At 43.8% G+C, this 26,927-nt stretch overlaps 1 protein-coding gene across 5 annotated transcripts in view; it reads right to left on the reverse strand.

The window, feature by feature from the left end:
* Positions 1-26,927, reverse strand: part of LOC133549596 (protein unc-79 homolog) — a 142,790-nt gene that overhangs the window by 95,532 nt on the left and 20,331 nt on the right. For all 5 annotated transcript variants that reach the window (XR_009806119.1, XM_061895168.1, XM_061895167.1 and 2 more), the window contains exons 2-8: positions 24,224-24,344; positions 18,892-19,205; positions 18,101-18,271; positions 4,637-4,732; positions 4,397-4,452; positions 362-491; positions 191-255 (exon numbers count right to left, since the gene is read on the reverse strand). Coding sequence is in view for 4 of the 5 variants with exons in the window: in XM_061895168.1 (XP_061751152.1) it covers positions 191-255; positions 362-491; positions 4,397-4,452; positions 4,637-4,732; positions 18,101-18,271; positions 18,892-19,205; positions 24,224-24,344 (953 nt within the window). In the remaining variant the exon portion in view is untranslated. The remainder of the gene's footprint in view (positions 1-190; positions 256-361; positions 492-4,396; positions 4,453-4,636; positions 4,733-18,100; positions 18,272-18,891; positions 19,206-24,223; positions 24,345-26,927) is intronic.

The following is a 26,927-nucleotide window of genomic DNA, read 5'->3' on the forward strand; positions in this document are numbered from 1 at the left end:
TTTACCGTGGGGCTCACAAAAGCAAACACACTGATGTGTATGCTCGAACAATCTGCAGCATGCCACATGCAGGCCCTGAGAAGTTTGTGCTTGCAAACAAGAAAGCATAGCAAGGCTAATAAAAAATAAAAAATAAACACACACAATACTAATAAAAATGTATTTTAAAGGACGTCTTGGTTTATTTTACCTTGACAGCAGGTTTATTGATGGCATTGTGGCACTCAATATGTTGACAGTGAATGGGGTTCCAAGCTGCTAGGAATAAATTACGAGAGGGCAAAGGAGGGATGGAAAAATGGAAAGTTTTGGTTAGTTCAGGGACACAGAGCAGACAGACTGCACCTAAATAATATCTGACCAGTGTACTGCAGCCCTCTGTATTCACTGATGGCTCCAGGTGGCTTTAGGTTGGGCCAGTAATGAAAAAGCATCTGCACTGCTGGAGGCTTGACTTGGGATGGTCCATAGGATATGACGTACAGAAGGTCCTAAACACAGCATACATGTCAATATAGACCCTTCACCAAGTAAGCAACAATCCACACTAAAGCTGTCGCCAAATGTTTCCAATTAAAGGCACACACACACACACACACATTCACACAATGATGGCGGAAACCGCCATGCAAGGCGGTAACCTCGACCCATCAGGAGCAAAGGTGAAGTGTTGAGAAGAGTAGTGCTAAAAATCTAAAGGCTTTATGCTGAATTTGAGACAGTTTAAAAGTGCTGTCAATAAGCCCTGATGAGAACACGTAGCTTTAATGTGAATGAGCTGTGTTTGACAGAGTGTGTTGCTCCAAAATAACACTGCTGTGCATTTCATTTGCTTTTTATGTATACAGTGCAACTGTATTCACAGTACTTCATGTTTACACGTTTTAAAGACGTATTCCAAAACGGAAAAGAAACTCCCACAAATAATGACAATGTGAAAAGTTGTATTTTTTTTTAAGTTTGCAAATCTATCAAAAATTAAAAAAAATAAAGATTCCACCATTTAGGCCTGTATGGTGCAAGACAGAAGCCATTTCTTAGTCAAAAGTTTGCCAAAATGCACCTGAAATACTCTCTGACTATGAAAAATATAAAATGATCTGGTCTGATGAGACAAAGATTAAATTATTTGGTGTGAATGCCAGGCATCATCTTTGGAGGAAACCAGGCACCGCACATCACCAGGCCGATACCATTCCTCCAGTGAAGCATGGTGGTGGCAGCATCATGCTGTGGGGATGTTTTTCAGCAAGAAGAACTGGGAGACTAGTCAGGGTAGAGGGAAAGGTCAATGCAGCAATGTACATAGACATCCTGGATGAAAACCAACACTTATCATCCAACCTGATGGAGCTTGAGAGGTGCTGCACAGAGAAATAGGTGAAACTGCCCAAAGATTGGTGTGCCAAGATTATAGCATCGTATTAAAAAAAAACTTGAGGCAATAATTGCTGCCAAAGGGGCATCAACAGAATGTTTGAGTTTGAGTTTATTTCAAACATGCATGCATACAACATGACAAGTCACATTTTCCAGTTTCTCTTTTTAACATGTTCGAAAAGGAGTAGGAAGAAGCAGAGCTTATTTAGTCCTACCACTGTTCCATCACACATCAGTTGCTTACACTTTTGTTCACTTCCTGTTCTCATTTTATTCACAATATACTTCATAAGTAATAACATAAAAAAATAATAAATAAACAATAATTAGTGAAGTAAGTTATACTTCATATGGAGCGATAAATAATATTATCTTTTACTTCAGAGTGTGTATTATGGTTCTTCTTCTTTGTACGTTTGTACTTTGTAAACACTTTAAGTTTGAAAAGTTTCTTGAATTGGCTCATATTAGTACATTATAGATTAGTAAATTGTATTGAGGAAAGGCTGTGAATACTTAAGTACGTATGTTTAGTTTTTTTTGTTTTTTTAATAGATTTGCAGGAAAAAATTAAAAATAAAACTTTTCACTTCGTCATTATTGGATATTGTCTGTAGAATTTTGAGGACAAAACTTAATTAATTCCGTTTTTGGAATTAAACTGTAACATAACAGGAAAGAGTGAAGCGCTATGAATACTTTACTGATGCAAGATAATTACATTACATGGGGCATTTAGCTAAATCATCATGTTAGAGGCGGGGTTTTTTATGACATCATAAAAATGACAACAAACAACCGTATAAGCGCTTTTTCTCTCAAAAGTAGAACAATAATAAAAGGAGATAATAGATTTGTCTCATGTTTGGTGATAAAGAAGGCTTTAGGAAGACATATTACTGTTAGATCATCACACATCCATCTATATATTTTCTACCGCTTGTCCCTTTTGGGGTTGCGAGGGGGATGGAGCCTACCCCAGCTGCACTTGGGCAGAAGGCAAAGTACACCCTGTACAAGTTTCCACCTCATCGTAAGGCCAACACAGGCAGACAGTATTAAAACTTTAATTTTGCACAATAAGAGGCCTTTGAATAATGATTATGCTCAATTTTGATTCACTGAATGCCTGAGAGGTATCAATTCAACAAATCATATCTAAAAAAACACAGTGGTCTTTTTAAAGGTCTAAAATCGATTATTTCAACTATTGTATCAGCTTGATTGCTAACTTAAATGTTAGCATTCGTGATTTTTTTTAGAAGATGGAACACAATAACAAATGCCTAAAATGTCTACTTGTACAACAACTGTAGCAAAAAAACTAAATATATAGTTGGGACCTGCATTTTTTTGTTTTCATTATTTTCTAGCTGTGATACTACTGTTAGTAATGCTTTAGATACCTACAGTAATTGGCAAAACACAGTGGCCAGGATTTCATTTAATAAGATAGTAGTTGTAAAATGTTTTCACCATGTACCACCTGAGAAAACCCTTGGCTCTCCAAGTACCACTATAATAACCAACTATGAAATACAGTAGCATTGTAGGCCTAACTATTCATTAAAAACAAGGCAGAAGTTTTGTTTAGCAAATATATTTAATATTGTTGGTCACTCTAGCATTACACACAATTTGAACAGTACCACTGTGTTTGAATCTAGGAAAATAAAAACTGTACTTTAAGCAAGTGATTATTTTTGCGTACCACTAAATGGAGCCCACATACCACGAGTGACAAAGCTGCGTATAGAGAGAGTATGGCTAACTATGACGTGGTTGGTAGAACAGCTGTGCCAGCAATCTGAGGGTTCCTGGTTCGATCCCCAGTTTCCGCCATCCTAGTCACGTCTGTTTCGTTCTTGAGCAAGACACTTTACCCTTGCTCCTGATGGCAGCTGCCACCAGCAGTGTGTCAATGGGTTAATGTGGAAATCGTGTCAAAGCGCTTTGAGTAGCACCATACATTGCTACCAATGACGTAAGCATGCAATAGTATCCGTTCTGACATTTGTTTTCCAGACAAAATCAATCAAAATAATATGTCTAAATATAGTTGTAAACATATTCTAGCTTATAAACTTGCGATAAAACTTTTTGCGTAAAAGTATAAGTTAGTGGCTGTATTTGATACGGTTTGCCGCTACATACAAGCATTGTTAAGTCACCAGCTGGTTTTTCTAATACACTCCCACCGGCGCAATGTACATAAAAAAAAAACCAACGACCAAAAATAAACGTACTATCCACATTTTCCCAAAATGTTCAATAGCTTTGAACCAACAACTCGACTCGTGAATCACAAAGCTAACAAACGGCGAGTCTAAAAATCAATGTGTGAATGGACCAATTTAAAAAATGTTAGCAGATTCACAGACAAAATGTAGAACTTATATTTCGACAGGGATTCCAATCAAGTATTTACTAGCAATGCCTTGGCGGGGAGCAGCTTTTAAGCTTCCACCTGCTTAAAACGTTCCTTGGCAAGATTAAATGACCCTCCAAAACTGAAATCAACATCTGTGTCCGCGAGCCATTGCGTGGAGAGAACGCAGCGCTGCTCTCCATTCCGCAGCCATACACGACTTCTGTCCTTCTCCTTACAATTGTAAAAATATGTCTTCAGAGGATACAGGTAAACATGTCCTTTGTTAGCCCCAAAGCAGCACACAACACGGCATGGTGACACAGCGAAAAACTTGTTAATTAAAAGAAATGCCTAGTGAAGGAGTGCAGTACAACATAAAGCTAACATCAAAGTTGGTAGCAATCATGGCACTCCGAAGTCACGTTAGGGTCTTTTGACCAATCATTGAGATCGGGTTGGCCAAACTCTCTCCAAACACGGATCTGATTAGTGGTACACGTTTGAGAATCGCTGTAGTAGGGCAACTAAACACGCTCATTAACTAACTGTATAATTTGAAACAAATTGTAAGATGATAATGAATGTTTATGCTACCAGAAAAATCAGTCAAATAGCAACAAATGTCAAACTTAACGAAACTGATACCTTCCACACTTCCTGTTTGTGCTTCATTAGACACTCCAGCAACTGACAGTGATACACTAGAAAAAGACAAAGTACCAATGAGTAAATATTTAAATATGCCCATGCAATATGTAGTCAAAAGTATTGGCACACACCTATAAATTGATGAGTAAATACGGGCTTGGACTAGCCCCTTTGGCCTCAAATGTGTCCCAACACTTTTGCAAGAACTTTTTAAGGGCATTAAACATGTGGGCCTACCTGGATTTGTAGTGTACTGCATTGCAATCATCAGCATTGACGAAGCAGACAGATTAACATAGGCAGGAACTCCCCCCTCCCTCCGAGTGGACCCTACTGCAATTGAGAGACAGATGAAGACTTGATAGACACCTCGGTGAAGTAATTCTATATATTTGGGTACAGTTCCATAGGTTTTTATCTGATTCTGCCTCAGAAACATACAGCATGTACTAATTTCTAACCTCAAGTTACACGCTACACCAATGTATCTGGTTTGTAGTTATTGGACATACTGTATGTGTAAGTCCTAATGTACTGTGATGCAAGTGGAACCTCTCTCAAGTCAACCCAAGTGATACTACTACCAATTTATTCCAATTCAGAAAGAGTGAAGAAAATCTATGCTATTCGATTATATTTGAAATGATCTTCGGGTGTCAAATTGTCTCCATTAACACCTTGATGAACTGCACAGACAATGTCGTCAGATTAACATTTTAGTGTAAAACAATATGTTTCTCCACCACTTTTCCTGCCGAGGTTCATGGGTAAGCTGGAGCCTAACCAAACGACATGGAGCACAGTCTGGTCTGGTCACAGAGCGTGCAAAGTTGGAAGTGAACGTGAGAGATTTGTTCAGTCAGCTTCATCAATGGAGATTTTAACAGTTTTAAAGGCCTACTGAAATGAGATTTTCTTATTTGAACGGGGATAGCAGGTCCATTCTATGTGTCATACTTGATCATTTCGCGATATTGCCATATTTTTGCTGAAAGGATTTAGTAGAGAACATCCACGATAAAGTTCGCAACTTTTGGTCGCTAATAAAAAAGCCTTGCCTTTACCGGAAGTCGCAGACAATGATGCGACAAGGGTGAGGGCTCCTCAAGTCCTCACATTGTTTATAATTGGAGCCACCAGCAGCAAGAGAAAACGACAATTTCCCCACTAATTTGAGCGAGTATGAAAGATTCGTGGATGATGATGATATTGATGGCGAAGGACTAGAAAAACAAAAATAAATAAATAAAGTTAAAAAAAAAGGCGATTGCATTGGGACGGATTCAGATGTTTTTAGACACATTTACTAGGATAATTCTGGGAAATCCCTTATCTTTCTATTGTGTTGCTAGTGTTTTAGTGGGATTAAATAGTACCTGATAGTCGGAGGGGTGTGTCCACAGGTGTCTTGACGCCAGTCTCTGAGGGAAGTCGACGGCAGCTGCATGGACGGCGCAAGCTCAGCTGATCTCCGGTATAAGGCAACTTTTTACCACAATTTTCTCACCGAAACGTGCCGGTTGACAAATGGTCAGGAACCATGTTCGCTTGACCGCTCTGATCCATAGTAAAGCTTCACCTCCGGGAATTTTAAACAAGGAAACACCGTGTTTGTGTGGCTAAAGGCTAAAGCTTCCCACCTCCATTTTTCTACTTTGACTTCTCCATTATTAATTGAACAAATTGCAAAAGATCCAGCAACACAGATGTCCAGAATACTGTTTAATTGCGCAATGAAAAGAGACGACTTTTAGCCGCAAATGGTGCTGCGCTAATATGTCCTCTACAGTCCGTGATGTCACGCGCACGCGCACGCGCCATCCTTCCGCGACGTTTTCAACAAGAAACTCTGCAGGAAATTTAAAATTGTAATTTAGTAAACTAAAAAGGCCGTATTGGCATCTGTTGCAATGTTAATATTTCATCATTGATATATAAACTATCAGACTGCGTGGTCGGTAGTAGTGGGTTTCAGTAGGCCTTTAAGTGAGGCTAAGTTAACGACAGAAAGGTCAAATAATGTGATTGTCCTTCCTTTGTTGTAAAAGTGTAGAAGTTCAATTTTAGGACTAGATAGAACAATCCCATGATACAAAATAACCTGAGTAGAGTGGAAATAACAGGCTACCTCCTTCAGAGCTGCTTCAGAATGGTTATGGTGTTGGACTTGGTTGGGTGGGATTGAAAGATGGGGAACAGAGAGGAGGAAGGGGAATGATTGTCAGCTTCATTGGGGTCATCAGGTGGGCACCCTCCTTCACCGGCGTTTCAATGATAGGCCCACGACACCTCCAGAGAGCTCATCAGCAACACCTGGCATACCAGGTGAGCCCCCCTCTGCTTTTAACCATTATGTAATGTAAGTCTACTAGAGGTCCTGATGGTGTCTCTCCTCTTCACCCACAGCCACCGACTGGCTCTCTCTGCTGCACCTGAGAGGGCTTTGATGGTGTTTTGCAGGGTTTGGCCTCGAACTCCGACGTCCTTAAGCAGCCTGATGGTTGTCCGGCCCACAAAACCTCTGCAACCAAATTCCACTGGGCAGACCATGGCTTTCCACCCATTCTGCTCAGCATCAGCTGCCAGTTCGGTGTACTTATGGCTTTTGCGTTTGAATGCCTCTTCCACAGCAGCCTCCCAGGGAACCGTGAGTTCTATTATATACACAATATGCAGTGAGGGGGACCAGAGCACAAGATCTGTTCTGAGGTTTGATCTGGCTATCTCTGAAGGAAAGCAGAGCTTTTGATCAAGATCCACCGCTATTTTCCAGTCAGGAGCCCTTCCGAGCTGGCCTAAGTCTGGTATTTGGCCTTTGGTGGACTCTGCACCTTCTCGGATGAACTCTCTTCTGCCTGTATGATGTACTTTTGGCGGGGGCAGGGCATTGATCTTCACTCTTCTGGCCTCTAACGTGGCTGCCAGACACTTCAGAACCTGGTTGTGCCGCCAGGTGTATCGCCCTTGTGACAGACTTGTCTTGCAGCCAACGAGAATATGTTTGAGGTTAGCTGGAGATGGACAAAGGGGGCATGTGGGGTCCTCTCCGTACCACTGTTTGAGGTTGGAGGGGGAGGGAAGGACATCATAAGTGGAGCGTAAGATGAAGCTGATGTGAACTGCCTCCATGCCCAATAGTTCTCTCCATGAGAACTTTCTCCTCTGGACTCCATCCCAGCTCATCCACTGTCCTGGCTTGACTTGTGAGATAGCCTTTGCACATCTTGCTGCCTGCTCATGCCGACGTACCTCCTCTACAACCAGCCGTCGTCGCTGAGCTGGAGCAGCCATATGCCACAACGGTCTGCTCTCACCAAGGCCAAGGGCTCCTCTCCCCTGCTGCACAAGGCCAATGATGTCTCTGTGCCTAAGATCCTCCTTTGCTTGCAGAGTAGCTGCCGCTGCAGTCCATTTCCTTCCGGTTACTAAGGTAGTAGCTGTTTGGGCAACGCATGGGTCACAAGACTCTGTTAGCGTCATTTCCAGTCTTACCTTTGCACACTTAAACTCCTCTACTAGGCTGGAAACAGGAAGCTCCAGAACACCTCTTCCATACAGTCCGATGTTACTGAAGCATTTGGGAAGACCCAGCCACTTCCTAGCAAATGCGCTAACCGTCCTCTCCAACTTTTCTACCTTTGTGGTTGGTACGTTGTGACAGATCCGTGTCGTGGGGTCTTCAGGACCGAAGGATCACAGCAGGAGTTCAAGTTGACAATTCTTTTTAATCTTTTTACACACAATATTTCTTCTTTTGTTGGTTCCCAAAAGGATTTCCTTTTCATTTTTAATTTTCACAACAGTTCATCTTCTTCGTTCACGCCCCAAGTCTTTTCAGTCTTAGTTCGTTCACTCACAAAGTTTTTAACTCGCTCAGTCCTCCCACAACCTTTCTGGCATCCTCAGCACCTCCTGGGTCCTTCTGGCTTTTCAGCCCCGCCCTACAGTCACCAACGCTGCTAAATAGAGACAGGTGATTAGATAACTCATTCCAGCTGAGGTATCCACTCACCTGCCATCTTGCTTCCAGCCGGCTCCTGTGCATGCCATTGCCAGCAGGCGGCGCGTGACCACGCCCCGCCTCCCACAGGCCCCCACCGTCAGTTTCAGGCCAGGCACCTGTCCGGCCGCGCCGACCCCCCCCAAGAGGGCGAGAGAGGAAGTCCACCACGGCCAGACAACCCGGAAGTTGTATGGCTGTAATGCAAGGTACCACCGGGTGATCCGTGCATTTGCATCCTTCATCCGGTGGAGCCATTGGAGCGGTTTGTGGTCCGAACAGAGACTGAAGGCGCGCCCCAGCAGGTAGTAACGGAGGGCCCCGACCGCCCATCGGATGGCGAGGCACTCCCTCTCCACCGTACTGTACCTCGCCTCCCGGTCTGAGAGTTTCCTACTGATGTACAGAATGGGGCGGTCGACACCCTCCACCCACTGGGACAGCACCGCCCCCAGCCCCCTGCCCGATGCGTCCGCCTGCAGACAAAAGGGGATGGTGAAGTCAGGCATACACAGTACCAGTTTCTCGCAGAGTGCCGTCTTTACCTGCTCGAACGCCCGCTGACACTGCTCCGTCCACTGGACCAGCTCTGGGGCACCCTTTCGGGTGAAGTCAGTTAGTGGGCTGGTTAAGTCCGTGAACCGTGGAATAAAGCGGCGGTAATATCCCGCCAGGCCCAAAAACTGCCTCACCTCCCTTTTTGTCTTGGGGGGGGACAGGCCGCAATCGCAGCTGTTTTATCTAACTGTGGGCGCACCTGCCCCCCCCCCCCAAGTGGTACCCCAGGTACTGTACCTCCCTCCGGCCAACCGCACACTTTGCCGGGTTGGCGGTGAGCCCCGCCCGCCTCAGGGACTCGAGCACCGTCCCCACCCGCTGCATGTGCTGTTCCCAGTCGCTGCTTTGGATGATGATGTCATCCAAATATGCGGCCGTGTATGCCGCGTGGGGGCGCAGCACCCGGTCCATGAGACGCTGGAACGTGGCGGGGGTACCGAACAAACCAAACGGCAGTGTCACGAACTGGAATAAACCTTCCGGAGTGGAGAAGGCGGTTTTTTCCTTGCACTCTGGTGATAAGGGAATCTGCCAGTAGCCCTTGGTTAAATCCAGTGTGGTGAAAAAGCGAGCAGTGCCTAGCCGATCCAGGAGCTCGTCGACCCGGGGCATTGGGTACGCGTCAAAACGTGACACCTCATTCACCTTGCGGTTATCCACAAAGAAGCGTACGGAGCCATCCTTCTTTCCCACCAGAACGATTGGGCTACACCACGCGCTGTGGGATTCTTCTATCACCCCCAGTTCCAGCATGGTCTTTAATTCTTCCCGAACTACTTTGCGCTTGTGCTCGGGAAGTCTGTATGGTCGAGTCCGCACCGTAACCCCCGGGCTGGTCTCGATGTGATGTTGGATGAGGTTCGTGCGGCCGGGCCGTGCGGAGAACACATCAGAAAAGCCCTTATGCAGCGCTGCAACATCCGCTTTCTGTCTGAGCGTGAGGTGATCATCACAGGGGAGGGGAGGGGAAGGTGCAGAGCGCGGGACCTCTGGCCCCAACTCCTCCTCCTCTCTTACTACCGTCACCATGGAAACAGGCTCCGCCTCCTTCCATGCTTTCAGCAGATTGAGGTGGTAAATTTGGGTGTCTCCGCCTCGGTCCGAGCGCCGAACCTCATAGTCCACATCCCCCACTTGCCGTGTGACCTCAAAGGGTCTTTGCCATCGCGCAAGTAATTTAGAGCTGGAACTGGGAAGTAACAAAAGGACTTTTTCTCCCGGTGCAAATTTTCGCAGCTGGGTTCCCTGGTTGAAAGTGCGTTTTTGGCGTTCTTGGGCTTGGAGCAAATTCTCCCGTGATAAGTGCCCCAAAGTGTGTAGTTTTGCTCTCAAGTCCATAACGTACTGGACTTCAGTTTTACTGGACCTCGGACCTTCCTCCCAGCTTTCTTTAATTATGTCCATCACTCCACGCGGCTTCCTGCCGTACAACAACTCGAATGGTGTAAAACCTAGGGAGGACTGGGGTACCTCCCGCATCGCAAACATGAGGGGATCCAGCCATTTGTCCCAATTTGGTTTGTCCTTGTGCGTGAACTTACGGATCATGGTTTTTAGCGTTCTGTTCAAGCGTTCCACCAGCCCATCTGTTTGGGGGTGATACACGCTGGTGCGGATCGCTTTGATACCCGGTAATCCGTATAGTTCCTTGACTGTGCGTGACATGAAGGACGTGCCTTGGTTGGTCAGGATCTCTTTCGGGATCCCGACCAGGGAGATAATTTGAAACAGCGCTTGCGCTACGCTCCTTGCGGAGATGGAGCGCAGAGGCACTGCTTCGGGATAGCGCGTTGCACAATCCACTAGGACTAACACAAAGCGATATCCGCGTGAGCTCGGGTGCAATGGCCCGATGAGGTCCATCCCTATTCTTTCGAATGGGACCTCTATAAGTGGTAATGGGCGCAAGGGCGCCTTCGGGACGGCCGCTGGATTTACCAGTTGGCATTCCGGGCAGGCGGCACACCAGCGGCGCACATCTGCCCGAATGCCCGGCCAATAGAACCGGGCCATTACCCGATTGAGTGTTTTGTCGTAACCCATATGTCCAGCCATTGGGTTCACATGCGCCGCCTGGAAAACCATTTCCCGGTGGCGTTTCGGCACCAGCAACTGGGTGATCTCTTCTCCCGTCTGAGTGTCACGGGTCACTCTATACAGCCTATCTCTCATAATGGAGAAATGCGGAAATACCCGCGCCGCTCCCGGGCGCATTAGCTGACCGTCGATATAGTCGACTTGGTCCCAGGCCGCGCGCAAAGTTTTGTCTCGCGACTGCTCGAGGGGAAAATCCTCCGTAGGATGCCAATAGGGGGCCGGGGGGGCGTCCCGCGAAGCCCCCGCCGGTTCCCACTCAGCAGTGGCGGAAGGCCCCGCCTCGCCACTGAGAACCGCGCGGATACTCCCTTTTCCTACGGTCCGTGAACGCCTCCCCACACATTGCCTCACAAGAAGTGGAAACCCCGGCCAATTTGTCCCTAATATTATGGGAGGCGTAAGGTGCGCACTTACAGCAACCTTCACACTATGCTTTTGTCCCCGATGCCAAATTTCTACTGGAACAATGGGATACGTGTGCACATCCCCATGAATACATCTAATTCGCCCCTGTGTTGCCTGCCTCAACGCCCCGGGCCGAACCAGGTTTTGGTGGATCATGGTTTGTTTGCACCCCGAATCCACCATTGCCCGGTATATACTCCCTTGAACCCTTACCAGGACACAGTACGCCTCCCCTGGATCGGAGGCGGGTGCTGGGGGCTCGACCACCCGTATCACCTTCCCCACCTCCATCAGCGAGCACTCCCTGCGCACGTGACCAGGTTGGCCGCATCCCCAGCACACCGGCCCTGGCGTTCGAAGTGCCGTCTGCGGGGGAAGCCCTTGTTGCGCAGCGCCGGAAACCTGGACAGAGGGAGGAATGTTATAAACGTTATACAACCCGTCTCCCCTCCTCAGTAGTGCTGGAGGATGACGTGGTGTGTGCGTGTGTGTGTGTGTATGTCCCTGTCTGGGCCGACGACTTGCTCTACCGCGGCCTCCTGCGTCTGCCAGCTCCGTCTCCGGGGTGCGGGGATGGGCCGCTCAGCCGCTCGTGGTGCTGCTCTGTCGGCTGCCCGTGGCGCTGGTGCGGGTCTTTCGGCGATCTTGTTGCTTCCTTCACGGTGTACCGCCAGATGATCCTCGGCCAGGGCCACCGCGGCCATCAGGTCCTGCGGGTGATGGTACCGCACCCAAGCGGCCGTCCGGGCTGGGATGGCCTCCACAAACTGCTCCAGGAGGATCCGCTCCAGCATCTTGCTGTCGGCCTCCTGGGGTTCAAGGCACCGGACGACCGCGTCCCGAAGCTGCTGCGCAAGCACGAACGGTCGATCCTCAGGCCCCAGTCGCATGGCCCGGAACCGGCGTCGGTGGTCCTCCGTGTGGCTGCCGATGCGGTCTAATATTGCCCGCCGTAGGTTGGGGAAATGCACCCGAGCGTGCGCTGGGAGACTAAGCGCCACCCGCTGCGCCTGCCCCGCCAGAAGCGGCAGTAGCTTGACACCCCACTCGGTGTCCAGCCAGCCGCATGCTGTCGGTGTGGTCTCGAATACGTCGAGGAATACTTGCGGGTCCTCTCCCTCTGACATCCTCTGCATGGCGGTCCCCTCCTCCTTCTCCTTTCCTCCGGACTGGCTCACCAGTGCTTGCAGTACCTGCGTCTGTTGCATGCTTGCCTCCATCTGCTGCTGGGTGGCTGCCGACACCTCCGCCAGCACTCTTCCCAGTGCCTCCATGGGGGTTGGGGATGTCATCTTTCCTCGGTCCTTGCTTGGTTGGGCGCCAACTGTGACAGGTTTGTGTCGTGGGGTCTTCAGGACCGAAGGATCACAGCAGGAGTTCAAGTTGACAATTCTTTTTAATCTTTTTACACACAATATTTCTTCTTTTGTTGGTTCCCAAAAGGATTTCCACTTCATTTTTAATTTTTCCAAAAGTTAATCTTCTTCGTTCACTCCCCAAGTCTTTTCAGTCTTAGTTCGTTCACTCACAAAGTTTTTAACTCGCTCAGTCCTCCCACAACCCTTCTGGCGTCCTTAGCACCTCCTGGGTCCTTCTGGCTTTTCAGCCCCGCCCTGCAGTCACCAACGCTGCTAAATAGAGACAGGTGATTAGATAACTCGTTCCAGCTGAGGTATCCACTCACCTGCCATCTTGCTTCCAGCCGGCTCCTGTGCATGCCATTGCCAGCAGGCGGCGCGTGACCACGCCCCGCCTCCCACATACGTCATAGATGGTAAGAGGCCACAAAAGCCTGGGTAGCAACCCAAATTGAAGTCTCCACAGCTTCAACCGGCTAGGGAGCATGGTCTTATCGATGTTTTCAAGGCCAGTTATAGTATCCTGCTTGAGCTGGTCCACCTTCCCCGTGTCTTTGAGGGGGGCATGATACCAACGTCCAAGACTATTGACAGGCTTCTCAGACACTGTTTGTATAACCTTCTCACCCACACAGAATCAAAGTTCAATTAAATTCCCCCTCACCACAAAGATGCTTCTGGACTTGCTTGGCTTTATTTCCATTCAGGCCCACTGTATGTTTTCTTGCAGCTTGTTCAGCAGCCGCCTAGCACACGCCTTGGTTGTGGTGAGGATGGTCATATCATCCAATGTAGGCTCTGATGGGCAGAAGACGAAAGCCTGATTTAATCTTTTGACCACCTACCACCCACCTAGAGGCTCGGATGATGACCTCCATAGCCATTGTAAAAGCAAGAGGTGAGGTTGGTACACCCTGCCATTACACCTATTTCAAGTCACTGCCATGCTGTGGTACACTCACCAGTTGTCAGGCATAGCTGTAGGCCCTGGAAATAGGCTTTGACAAGAGCAGTTATGGAATCCAGGACACTGAAATAGTGGAATGCCACCCAGAGGAGATCATGAGGAACTGAACCAAAGGCATTTTCTAGGTTCAAGAACACAACATGGAGGTCTCTTCCACCCTTCTTGGCAGCTTGGATTTGACTCCATATCACGTTTGTGTGCTCCAGGCACCCCGAGAAGCCTGGAATCCCTGCTTTTTGCACCGAAGTATCAATATATTGGTTCTTTTCCAGGTAGGTGGCCAGTCTGTGAGCCACTACACTGAAGAAGATTTTGTCTTCAACATTGAGAAGGCTAATTTGGCGAAACTGGCTAATGTCCACAGAGTCCTTTTCCTTTTCCTTGAGGATCAGGATGCCTCCTGCCCTCCGCCATGCAGTTGGAATTGCTTGTTTCTGCCACACCACATCAGCCTCCATACAAAGTGTAAAACCTCCGGAGTTTTCTTATAAAATCGGTGTGGAATTCCATTGGGCCCAGGAGAGGATGCCGGTCTAGCTCGTCGTACGATTCTCTCCACCTCACTCCACTTGGGAGGGTTAGTGTCCAGTTGGTGTTCTGGGGACACTATTGGTGGCATAACAGGTGGGAGAGTTTTTGGTCCGCTCCGCTGGGTGTCAGTGTGGTTCTGTTTGAGGTAAGCTTTGAGATCTTTCTTTGATGTTGTGAGTTTGCCACTTTTCTCCTTTGTAAAAAGGCTTTTTGCAAACTTGAAGGGGTCTTTGAATAAGTTTGATCTAGTTCTCTCCTTCATTTTACGCGTCCTTCTCAGATTCTCAGCTCTCCTCAAGGTTGACAGTCTGTGCTTAATTTCTACCTGTAGAAGGTTAATTCCCTCTTTTTCCTCTTCTGGAGATCTTTTCCATTGTTTCTGTGTGCTATGGAGGCCAGTCTCCTCATGCTAATACTAACCAGCTACAGCTGACTTATATTCTTCTATTTTTGATGCCAACTTGTTGCTTAGGCCAGTGGGGGGTCGCAAGCAGATTTCCATTACTTGTGTCTACAGTACACTCTAGTATTCATGTTAGAATGATACTCAATCTAATCAACAGGCTCCTTGTTGTACCCAGTAGAAGTAATAAGTGCATAGGAACATGTGTATAACACTAAGGGCGGTGAAGAGATGAAGAAGTTTGAAAAGAACAAAGGAGTTGTCGTCAGCGGTATATGTGAAGAATGTCACTCACACAGTGTGTCGTAAAGATCAATAAATAGTTAATAACATAGTTCCCAATTTCTGTGCCCCAAGGGGTCATGACAGAAAATAATTAAGAAGCACTGCTTTAAGTATAGCCTTCTGAGAGCAGCGGGCATCTGTGGACATGCACAACAGGTTATTTTTTTCCCCGAAATGTGTAACTCTTACTAACGACAAAAACCACAAACAAAGTCCACAGCAGAGGCTGTCAGCTGTTTTGTAATGGACAGCCCTGACGGAGACATATTTTTACTCTTTTGTCCAAACTGTTTCCAATAAGGTCTGAGTCTTGGAAAAATGTAATTTAATTTAATGTTGATATGTTTCACATATTATTCATTGAACACGCTAATATTAATCAGCTAAAATATGGAATAAATGCAAAGAAAAAAAGACATACCTCTCAGCTTTGTGGTATTTGTGACCAAGAGACCAATTTTGAACAATTTCCCTTGTGGATCAATAAAGCTTGTCTAATGTCTAATGTCAAATTGATATTATAATGATTTTGCCAACTAAATCACATTGTCTAGGGCTTTAACGTACTCAAACACTTACCAAATCTTGCAATGAATATGTTGGCCAAAATGCACATACTATGACCAAATACTGCTCGGAGAGTGAGCATTACAGACCTCAATTACCAGGTCATCAGATGCACATGTTCATCATTACAGGATGCAAGAAAGAACATAAACACAAACTGTTGATAGACGGTCATTATGGTTTTCAGGTGCCATTTTAGTAGATTTGGCCCATTTCCATTTCTATTTTTTTTTTTTTTTTTTTGTGTGTGATGTTCTAATGATTTTACTTGCAGATGGCAAATGGCCACATAGTATTTTAGAAACCCCTCCTTCAGGTTGTCAATTTGATGATTGACAGCCAAGTTTTTGTGAAACTTTTTTCCACTATAAATTCGCATTTTGACGCCCTACACATCATGTATAATCTTATAGTTTACATATTCATTTTCATACAATACTACCTCGGTTTTTGTACGACCTACTTTTTGTATAACTCGATCTTCGACAGAAAATTTTTGCCAAAAGTTTGGCCATATCCCATCTAAATTATCATACGGCACTGGTCTATTTGCCCACGCATGGAGTGCCCAAACAGAGACTCTCAATACTTACTCAAACTCTATGCGTTTTGTATTGAGTATGACTACAAATGAAGACACCATGGGGCCAACAAAAGTTGTTAGCAAAAAAGAGAAAGACTGTTAAATTCAAGAAATAGGTCTTCCCTACTTCTTCTACTTCTGTAATTATCAAAAGTCTTCATCCATCCATCCATCCATTTTCCACCGCTTATTCCCTTTCGGGGTCGCGGGGGGCGCTGGCGCCTATCTCAGCTACAATCGGGCGGAAGGCGGGGTACACCCTGGACAAGTCGCCACCTCATCGCAGGGCCAACACAGATAGACAGACAACATTCACACTCACATTCACACACTAGGGCCAATTTAGTGTTGCCAATCAACCTATCCCCAGGTGCATGTCTTTCAATAAAGGTAAAAGTGATGTTCATTTATCAATTTGATTCATCATTTATATGTTCAGTGCATCCGGAAAGTAGTCACAGCGCTTTACTTTTTCTACATTCTGTTATGTTACAGCCTTATTCCAAAATGGAATACATTCATTTGTGTCCTCAAAACTCTACAGACAATACCTCATAATGACAATATGAAAAAAAAAAATTAAATAGCACATTAACAAAAAATAACAAAAATATAATATCACATGTGCAAAGGTATTCTCAGCATGTGCTTAATACTTTCGGAAAAAATACAGCCTCAAGTCTTTTTGATTATGTTGCCACAAGGTTGGCACATCTATCTTTGGGCAGTTACCTCTTTGCAGCACCTCTCAAGCAGGTTGGATGATAAGTGTTGTGTTTATCCAGAATGTCTCTGTACACTGCTGCATTCATCTTTCCCTCTATCCTGACTAGTCTCTTAGTTCCTGCCACTGAAAAAATATACCCATAGCATGATGCTGCCACCCCCATGCTTCACTGTAGGGATGGTATTGGCCTGATGAACAATTCCTGGTTTCCTCCAAACATGATGCCTGGCATTCACGTCAAAGAGTTCAATCTTTGTCTTATCAGATCGTCAAATAGGATCTCATGGTCTGAGAGCCTTTTAGGTGCATTTTGGCAAACTTTTTTTGTAAGAAATGGCTAAATAATAATAATGAAAATACATTTTATTTAGTATATCGCTTTTCAGAGTACTCAAAGACGCTTTACAGGATAAAAATGTAAAATATAAAACAGTTTAAAGTAATAATATAAAATACAGGAAACATAAAAGCAGTACATTATAAAATACTTAATAATACTGGACATTTACAAGACTTAAGCCTGGCCTCTATGCCATACAGGCCTAATTGGTGGATTGCTGCAGAGATGGTTGTCCTTCTGCAAGGTTATCCTGTCTCCACAGAGGAATGCTATAGCTTTGACAGAGTGACCATCAGGTTCTTGGTTACCTCCCTGACTAGACTAAGATGAATGCAGCAATGAACAGAGACATCCTGGATGGAAATCAACGCTTCCCATACATCTTGATGGTGCTTGAGAAGTGCTTCAAAGAGGAATGGGCGAAACTGCCCAAAGACAGGTGTGCCAAGCTTGTGGCATTATTTTTAAAAAGACTTGAGGCTGTAACTGCTGGCAAAGGTGCATCAACAAAGTATTGAGCAAAGGTTGTAAATAATTATGTACATGTTTAATTAGCAAAATAAAATTAATAAAAAAAAATTCATCATGGTTTTGAAGACAAAAAAGAGTGTATTCCATATTGGAATGAGGCTGTAACATAACAAAATGTGAAAAAAGTGAAGCCCTGTGAATACTTTCGGCATGAAACTTATTTTGCTTGAAAAACTATAATTATTCTCCACAAAATGTGGTATTTGTGTTTATCTAAAACGGATTAATTGGACTTACATTGTCGGAACATTTTCTTCAGTTTTGGTACGATTAGGTTCCCGTGTGACAGTTTGAAAAGGAAAAACTAGGTGCCAGGGTATATAAGTTGCCTTAAATAAGTGATACTTACATATGGCCATGGGGAGGAAAGAGGTGCTGAGGTACTCAATGATGTCTTTGTGGAGGAAAGGGGGAAATGTGGCTAAAGTGGAGATCATAGTATAGGGCAAAGTGCTGAGAATATCGTCACTGAGAAAGGGCAGAAGGCAAGTTGTTGTGTAAAATATGGACTGGCCCAGATCTGTTGAGAAAGGGGAGAGGCAAAAGAGACAAGGGAGAGATACACAGACACTCATTCAATGAGCTGTCCATACAGTACTCACATACTGTATGCAGCCACAAAGCTACAAATACACATTATTTATCAATACAGCAATAAAAGAAAAGAACAATTGACATTTTTAAAGATTGCATCGCAGTCTAGTCAAGGTGATGGGATTTCATGCTTACTGGCTATCTTTAACAGTGGTCAAATATTTATGAAAAAGAAAATGAATAAAAAAAAAAAACAGTGGAAATCATTCCCTGGTGCGCTAACAAAGTCAAAGTTGCCTGACAGTATGTTTTCCATTTAGCATAATCGCATGAGCATAAGCATTTTCTCCCACTGCACATAACAAACATGCGGTAGAATATGATGCAGAGAAGAGGCTGGTGTGTCCAATGGCTTATGAACGATTAGGTTGACAGGATCCAGCGTGCTCCCAATCACCCCATGCATCCCTCAAGATCCTCAGCGGGACTTTTCTCTCCATCCCGTTACAAAAGTGGCCAAAAAAGCGGAAGTGGCTTCATGCAGGCCAGACGGCTCAGGGGGAGGATGATGATGACAAACAGTGTTGCACTGGAGCCTTGACTCACCATGCTGACCGTGCTGCAGCAGGGGCACCAGGTCAAGCAGGGTCACGAGGGTCACATAGAGGCCCTGATAGTCCAGAGAGGGGTACTCTGAGAGCTGAGCGTCCCGACTCTGCTGCCCCTGCCCCCCGCGGTCTGACGGGGCATCGCGCAGAACGCTGTAAAGGAGGGAGCGAGTAACTGTAGGGTTGATGGAACTGACTTGTGGTCTTAGAGATGGGGTGAGTGGGAATGGCACAGGAAAAAGACACATGGTCATGGGCACGGCCAAATGGGAAGCTTCCTGGTTCTCCTTCCTGCCTGTGCGGGACAGAATGCTGCTCCGGGGTGGAGGGGGGAGGGGGAGGGGAGGGAGGGGGGAACAAGGGAAAAAAAGAGACAACAAAGACACAAAAAAACAGCACATTACATTGAAATGGCACTACAGAGACAGCGTAAATAGAAAAAAACAAACCCAGATAAACCCCACATAGGATGCAGTGTCTCACTATTTGACTGTATTGCCCTGCTCGATCTGTTCACTATGTCACTTTAGGTCAATTTGTCCGCATTTGTCAGACTTGGGGAAAGAAAAAGGAAAAAACATGAGCACAAACTGCGATGATCACTGCATCTCATGCGTATCTGGTGACAAGGAGCAAAAATATAAAAATGGCATGTTTTCAGTGGCAACCCCATACTTCTCCAAAATGAAGGCAGGGGCAGAGCAAACGTGTCTGCCCCTCGTCAGCTGCCAACTTTCCAATCAGCGAGGTTGGTGGCTGCCATGCAAAAAAGGCCAATGTGCAGGCGTGGAATTTGTGGGAAGAAAAAAACCAAAACCAAAACAAAAATTTCCTTGTCTTTAGTGGGGCTGTCAAGGATGGGAGTGACACCAACTTGGTTGAGGGAAAATACAGAGGTGACACTTTTGAAACATGCTTCAGCCAGTAATAAACATGTGTGTGAGCTTGGATCAAAAGCTCCGACGTCACAGCACATGTTTATTGCACCAGAGAAATAATGTCCGTATGCATACAATATGATACTGCACCAGTATCATCGGGAGAAATAATGAGATCCAACAGGCATATGGATTCAGGTTTCTAAAATAGATGTCACTAATCTACCGTCGAGGAGAAACTAGAATGACAAAAGAATAGGTTGTATAGAGGGGGGAATGTTTGTGAGCTAATGCAGGATGGACACTTGTGTTTGCTGTCCCCCGGGGAGGGTGGTGGACATATTGCGTTTTAAGAGGGAAAACATAAAGAAAAAACCAGTCGGGTTGAGTGTGGAGGAGGGGAGGAGGGGCTAGAGAGCATTGCTCATTTACTGCAGTGCACACTATAGTTTGTATTCACCTGACGCCACGTCCGGCTCATTAACTCTGCAAGGCTCCAAGTGGTGGTCAAGCGTTCTGGGCGGGATTTTGCCTTTCTCGAAGAAAACTTTGCTTCCATTGTTTGTGGCTGTATGAGCCATTCAAATCGGTCAAAAACATCTCCAGAGTGCTTCGAGAGGTAATTAAGGAATGGGAAAGAGTGCACAATTTTACAAAACGACGATGACAAAATTGGCTCTTGAATGTAGCTCTCTTGTCCAAGGGAAAGGAGTTAAAGAATGCACGAGTTTGCAGGGATCACTTTGTTAAAGCTTTGTTTGATGTATCAACAAAAGGTAGTATTTCCCATTTAAATGTTATCTACATATTATTTCTATTTTATCTTGTTTCGGAGTTTTTAAAATGCATTTTTTGCCGTACGTGTTTCGTAAACCACCAACTTGGCGAGTCTAAATAAAAGAAAGCAAATGTGAGCAAAACCTAAAAGAGTTGAGCTTTAACCAAAGGCAGCAATCATAAATAAAGCTTTCAGCACAAACACAACTTTGATATATCTATAGTTATATTTTGATAAAGTCGGGTAATAGCAGGCGTACTCATAAGAACGTTGGCAACAACAACAAAGTGACATGGCCATGTAGCTACAGTGAGCTGCGATCACTTCTGTGACTTTTTTCACCACCAGCAGGGTCTTCAGAGGTGTCTCCGATTATCTCTACGATTGGTTCACATAATGGTTAAAATGAAAATAAGTGAATCGAGGCTATCATGTACTACTCGCAGTTTGTTTAGAAGGATGTGTCCTCACAAGACGTGAAGCTAAATCATGAAATGCAACCTTAAATGAGCAAAAATTATGCATGATTTATTCGGGAGTCTTGATCCCGATTTCCTTGACCCAGCCACACGCAAAGTTGTAGGCCTCTGTGCTTTTCCAAGCTTTCATCTGTTTTGTCGTGTAAAATGACATCTGGCGCACCACATAGTTTGACTTGTTTGGATTCACAACAGATGGATAATCCTAGAGATCACTTGACAAATATTTTTTGATAACAGGTCCGATTTTATTGCTTAGTTTGATTTTTTGCTGTTATCTGCTTTTAACGATAAGATCGAGACCCCTTGGTTTGGTTGACCACCCCCCGGAGCAATCTATATAGTGATAATTGAAGCTGGTTCAACAGGCCAGTGACTGCACTCATATTAAAAAGTTTGGTAAAAGGTCACTTTCTCAGTAATATCATGTTGATGATTGGGGGAGTCAAATCTCATTTTTTAAAATTAAATGTTTGACTCTAGCAGCAAAATGCAAAATTTTATAAATTATCAGTGTACAGTGGATGCAGAAAGTCAATGCGCGGCCATTTAAATAACACATTTTTAGTAATTTTGAGAGAGAAAAAGACCATCTAAAATAATTTCAAAACCTAATCACTGGTACCATTTTGTGAATGATAAATGAGCTACAAGATGATTGCATGTCCTTCAACTGATCACCAAGCCAGGGTGTACCCAGCTGGTATAGACTCCAGCTCACCTGCCACCCTAATACTGTAATTGTGCACGCCTTAAAACTAATACTTTGTTGAAACACTATATAAATTCAATGCAGCATTCAGTCTTTAGTGGTATATCCAAAGATATGATGTACTGATGGACTCCTACTAATTGCTTTTATCATGATTTTTTTGGGTCCTAAATTATGCATTTTCAAGGCTAAAAATGGCTAAATAAACTAAAAATATCAATAATACGGTAATACTGGCCACTTGAGGACATTTGAGTAATATTGGCCACTTGAGAGTGCTGTTCACTTTTGTGGCTACTGATTGGCTAAAAAAGTTATAAAGGATGACTAAAAGGTGTTGTTTAATGTCTAGAGGGCTCTCATAATGTTGAAAAATGTGTATAGAAGGTTCATAATAGTTTTTTATACTCCAGCTATTAAGAAATTTGGTTTAAAAGTAATGATTCCTACTTCGCTAAAATATTTTGATCGCGGTCATGTAAGAAAAACAATTAGCAGTGCTAAACAAGTATGCCCCATGTACTTTAATTTTCAGTATTCGAAAACAGTTTTTACCAAAAATGTTGCGTTTCTTTCTTGGTTTAGTTACAACCAAACATTGTGTGTGACAAACTGGTTTGTTTGGCAGTCTATCATTCCCCGGAATCAATTGCTCAAACAAAAAATCCCTTTTTTTTAATTCCAAAAAATTTCTACCTTGGGGCCCAAAAAAGTAGTGAGTGCCAGCACTTTGACAAAGAAGGGGAGGAACACAACTGAATTTAACATACAACTCATAGCAGAATCACCATCTTCGCCAACCTTCTTCAGTAAAGGTTCAATTGATTGATTTAATTTGTCATTTATATGTACAGTATATCACCTTGTTTTTTGCATGTAAAACAAAAATTATTCTCGATTAAATGTGTTTTGTGTTAATGTCTATTTTGGAGTAATTGCTTTGTTTTCATACAATTCGGTCTTTGTCTGACTTATAGGAGTCGTACCAAGGTACTACGGTATAGCTTAATCAGCAGAGCGCTCAGTTAAATGGAATTGCGATCTGGGATCAGACTGGTTGATATGGATGCATGTTTGGGGTAATTGGCACGCTGCAAGGGCTTCAACAAAGTACAGTAGGCTACTGTTCGCATACAACTTTTTATTTTGAATTATTTTCCCAATTACATTGTTTAAACATTCCATCTCTATACCACATGTCCTGATTAGGAGTTGGAACCTAACCAATCTGACTTTGGGGAAAAGGCAGGGTACACCCTGGATTGGTCACCACAGGGCACATAAAAACAAACAACCTTTCACATTTACATTCACACCTGCTGGTAATTTAGAGTCTCCAATTAACCCAACATGCATATTTTTTGGGAAAGTACCTGGAGATAACCCACGCAAGCACAGGGACAAAAGAAATCAAGTTTAGAAATAATTTATATTGGCCTTTTCACGAATCACAAAATGTGGTATATGAATAGCGGTGTATTGACTTTTTACAGCCACTGTAACGTTTGTCACAGAACCAAGTCAATACACAGACTGAATAATAGAACTTCTGGTTGTTTTCAATGCCCATTTCTTATCTACAACACGGCATCGATTTGAACCATGAACAACACGCAGACGCACTTGCACGCATACATTGGACGTGTGCATGCAGACACAAACACAGAGTGTGTGTGTCTGGACACACACACACAAAAGTATACACACATGTACACATAAAAACACATGTAGAAATGCACTGATATAGACACATGACATTGACTGTCCAACTCTGAGCTGTCAGTTCAATGCATAATCACACTTTCTGCTGAAATAATGGTCAGATAATGTGTTTTTTTTTTAATTTTCCTTATTATCTAAAGTAGCATGTGAATATGCAACTATTCTAGCTTACATGGCATTGCCACTTGAGACGGATTGTCACGCTGGCAGCATTTATTCTGTCATGTGCTAAAGAAAAAAATATATATGCTCAATCCTATGTCCCTCAAAGTATGAAAAATAAAGTGTCTTTTTAGAACAATATCACAGTTGAAAATGTGGATCAGCCTCCAGTATTCCCTTGGTTTTTATATGTGAGCATAGCCTGCAGTAGGGATGCAGAATATCCTGTCATTTCATGTGGAATGACAGATTTGATGTGTCTAACTAAAATGGCTGTGCCGGAGGAAGAAAATAACATGTTCTTCCTCAGCCTTACCGTGGGAGCAGGCTGACCCCCGCAACCATGGAGCAGCCCTCCGTGAGCCCCTCAGCGACGAGCACATCAGGCTACACCAGGGAAGCGTCCATCCAGCAGCTGACCACTAAATCAATATGCTAGAGCTGCGCATTTGCTCTTTTTTCCCCGTCTATCTCAAATAATTTTGTCAGTAAAATGGTGTCACTACTATCAAAACAGTGCTTGGTTAAAATATCTGACCCAGAAAAGTCTATCAAACATTGTGTAATGTGTTACCTGTCTCCAGAGCAGGTGTACTTACCTGAGCAGGGTTTGGGAAAAGTATTTCAGTGTGTTTGCAATGTCAGTTCCAGAGGGCACGGGGTAAATATTGTGTTGCACACGGTTGTGATACTCTTGCAAGTATCGTATCTTAGATGCAACTATAGACAAAATAAAGAGCAGAGTGACAAGCCAGTCAGCAATTTCAAGTACTATCACACTGCGTTGATCAAATTCAGTTCAAGTGAAATGATTCTACTGATGCCCCCATTACGATATTAAAAAGAGGCTGCGTTTTTATCATCATGTGACCTTTTTGTGTTCTCTCTATGGGGTTACAGGAAGCCAGAGGGGAGGCGCCAACCTAATGCTTACAGCAGTAAACAAAGGGATCCTGGTTCAAGAATAAAAACAAGCCAAATTTGCCTACTCTGTGTTTGAATTTGCTTTAAATTAAGCACTTGTCCAGGGTGTACCCTGCCTTCCGCCCGATTGAAGCTGAGATAGGCGCCAGCGCCCCCCGCGACCCCAAAAGGGAAAAAGCGGTAGAAAATGGATGGATGGCATTGAGTGTGCACTAGCTTTGTACACAACATAAAAAAAAAAAACATGCTATGACCACAAGCAGGGTTCCATTCCACTTTCGCTGGTAGGTCAAACTAGTTTTATTTGAGGGCCATATCACAGTTATGGCTGTCCTCAGAAGGTTGTTTGTATATTAATTTAAATGTATGGGGATTCACCCATGATATAGATGCATTTGCTTTTTTTCTACTATTTAAGCTGTAAAAGTAATCTGTAAATTTTATGGTAAAAAAAAAAAAAAAAACGGCAACACATTTTGCCAGAACATTGGCGTAAAATCTTTGTCTTCCTTCAGTATATTACTCTAAATTGAAAAATGGTACCACTGTTTTACAGTAAAATGGTGTATTACCGTATTTTCTGACTATAAATCACTACACTTTTACCAGCCTGTAAACGCTGCAGCTTATAATATGTTGCAGTTGATTTATGGATTTGTATTCGCTAATGGCCATAATGTTTTGTATTAATCAAAGCGTTGTTGTTATTGTGTGTGCTATGGCACCATCTTTTGGACGAGTTTGCTCACCGCAGGTGGTGCGAGTTGAAAATGTACTTCCTGTTTTGTGCCTTGAACCAGAAGAATAACCGCCCATAGCGTTTCTGCTTCAAAGGGTTATTCCTTAATCACTCTAAGCAACGTTTGTAAGTTTTACAATATAACTAAAGCAATTCACACTTATTAAACCATCCCATGCGTGATGTCTGTAGGAGTGTTTTCATGCATATTGTACGTACTATCGTAATGTAATTAAGTCGCTAGCATTAGCGAATATGCTTACACGTTACAAGTGTTTGTGTTCGTATCTTTAACTTACAATGTATGTATTGTTTCAGTTTCAAAAATGTACCAAAACGTCACTTTGGAGTAATTGAGTCTGTTTAGCTGATTGAAGAGCTTGCTTCCGCAGCTAGTGGGTCCATGATGATCTCTTCTGTTTTGTTTGCCATATGACAGGCACCGTTTTAAAACAATCAAGCTATGAAAAAAACATTTACACAATCTTTCGTAGGGTTAGGGTTAAAGGAGCCATATTTACTAATGTCATGTCAAGTCATCATTAAATGGCCCTGATATTTCAAAAATAATTAATAAATCATGTTCCTGTATAACTGATAACGGTAGTTCAGCCGGGATATGCTCATTTCAAAATTAGATTTACGGCCCTGAAATATTGTTACTGTTTTCATTTCAATGTCCAGCCCTCCCCCATTTGATCAATTAAAAAGTCTGTGAGTGTGTCACATCCAGGTTGCAAGTTATGCACCACCACCTTCGTTGAGATACTGCCACTGGTAAAGTTACTAAACATGTCAGACTTTAGTAAATCTAAAAGGCGTCCTTACGATTCTCAACTTATTCATGACAAAGCCAGAGACAAAATGAGGATTTCTATCAGGGATGACTTTGAAAGATGGAGACAATTGAAGGCAGAGAACATTTTTTTATTTGACGTCAAACTTGTTAATTTCCTATTTGATTGGTAAGTCAGGCATTTACGTTTTTTTATTACTTATAATTGATGGAAATGGACATCTCGTATGTAAACTATATTGTCCAATGCGGTCTATAGTCTTTTCTAACAAAGCTTGTATGTTCATGCAACAAATGCTTAGCATGCTAGCCCGATCAATGACACATCAACATATAAGCTAACGAGGGAAATATATGCCCGTTAGCCTGTATGTCAATGTGTATTATAACTGACATGGCAACATATATTCTCGACAAATAAAACCTATGTGGATATGGGTAATGTCAGTGCCTATTTCGTTCTCAAATGTGTTCCAGCTAATTGCGATTTCTAGTACCGTATGTGCATCACACACATATGGGGTGGTATTTGCTTGGCACAATATAATGCATTACATCTAATGATGTTTTACTTTGTGTATTGACATGGTAGTAGGTTTATTTATGTGTAATTATTTAAGTTTTAATTTTAATTTGAATAATTTATGTGTAATTATTTAGGTTATGTGTAATTATTTAGAAATGCACCTGGGGATGGGTTGATTGGCAACACTAAAAATTGGCCCTAGTGTGTGAATGTGAGTGTGAGTGTTGTCTGTCTATCTGTGTTGGCCCTGCGATGAGGTGGCGACCTGTCCAGGGTGTACCCCGCCTTCCGCCCGATTGTAGCTGAGATAGGTGCCAG

This window comes from Nerophis ophidion, linkage group LG03 (genome assembly GCF_033978795.1).
Source record: "Nerophis ophidion isolate RoL-2023_Sa linkage group LG03, RoL_Noph_v1.0, whole genome shotgun sequence".
Lineage (NCBI taxonomy): Eukaryota > Metazoa > Chordata > Actinopteri > Syngnathiformes > Syngnathidae > Nerophis > Nerophis ophidion.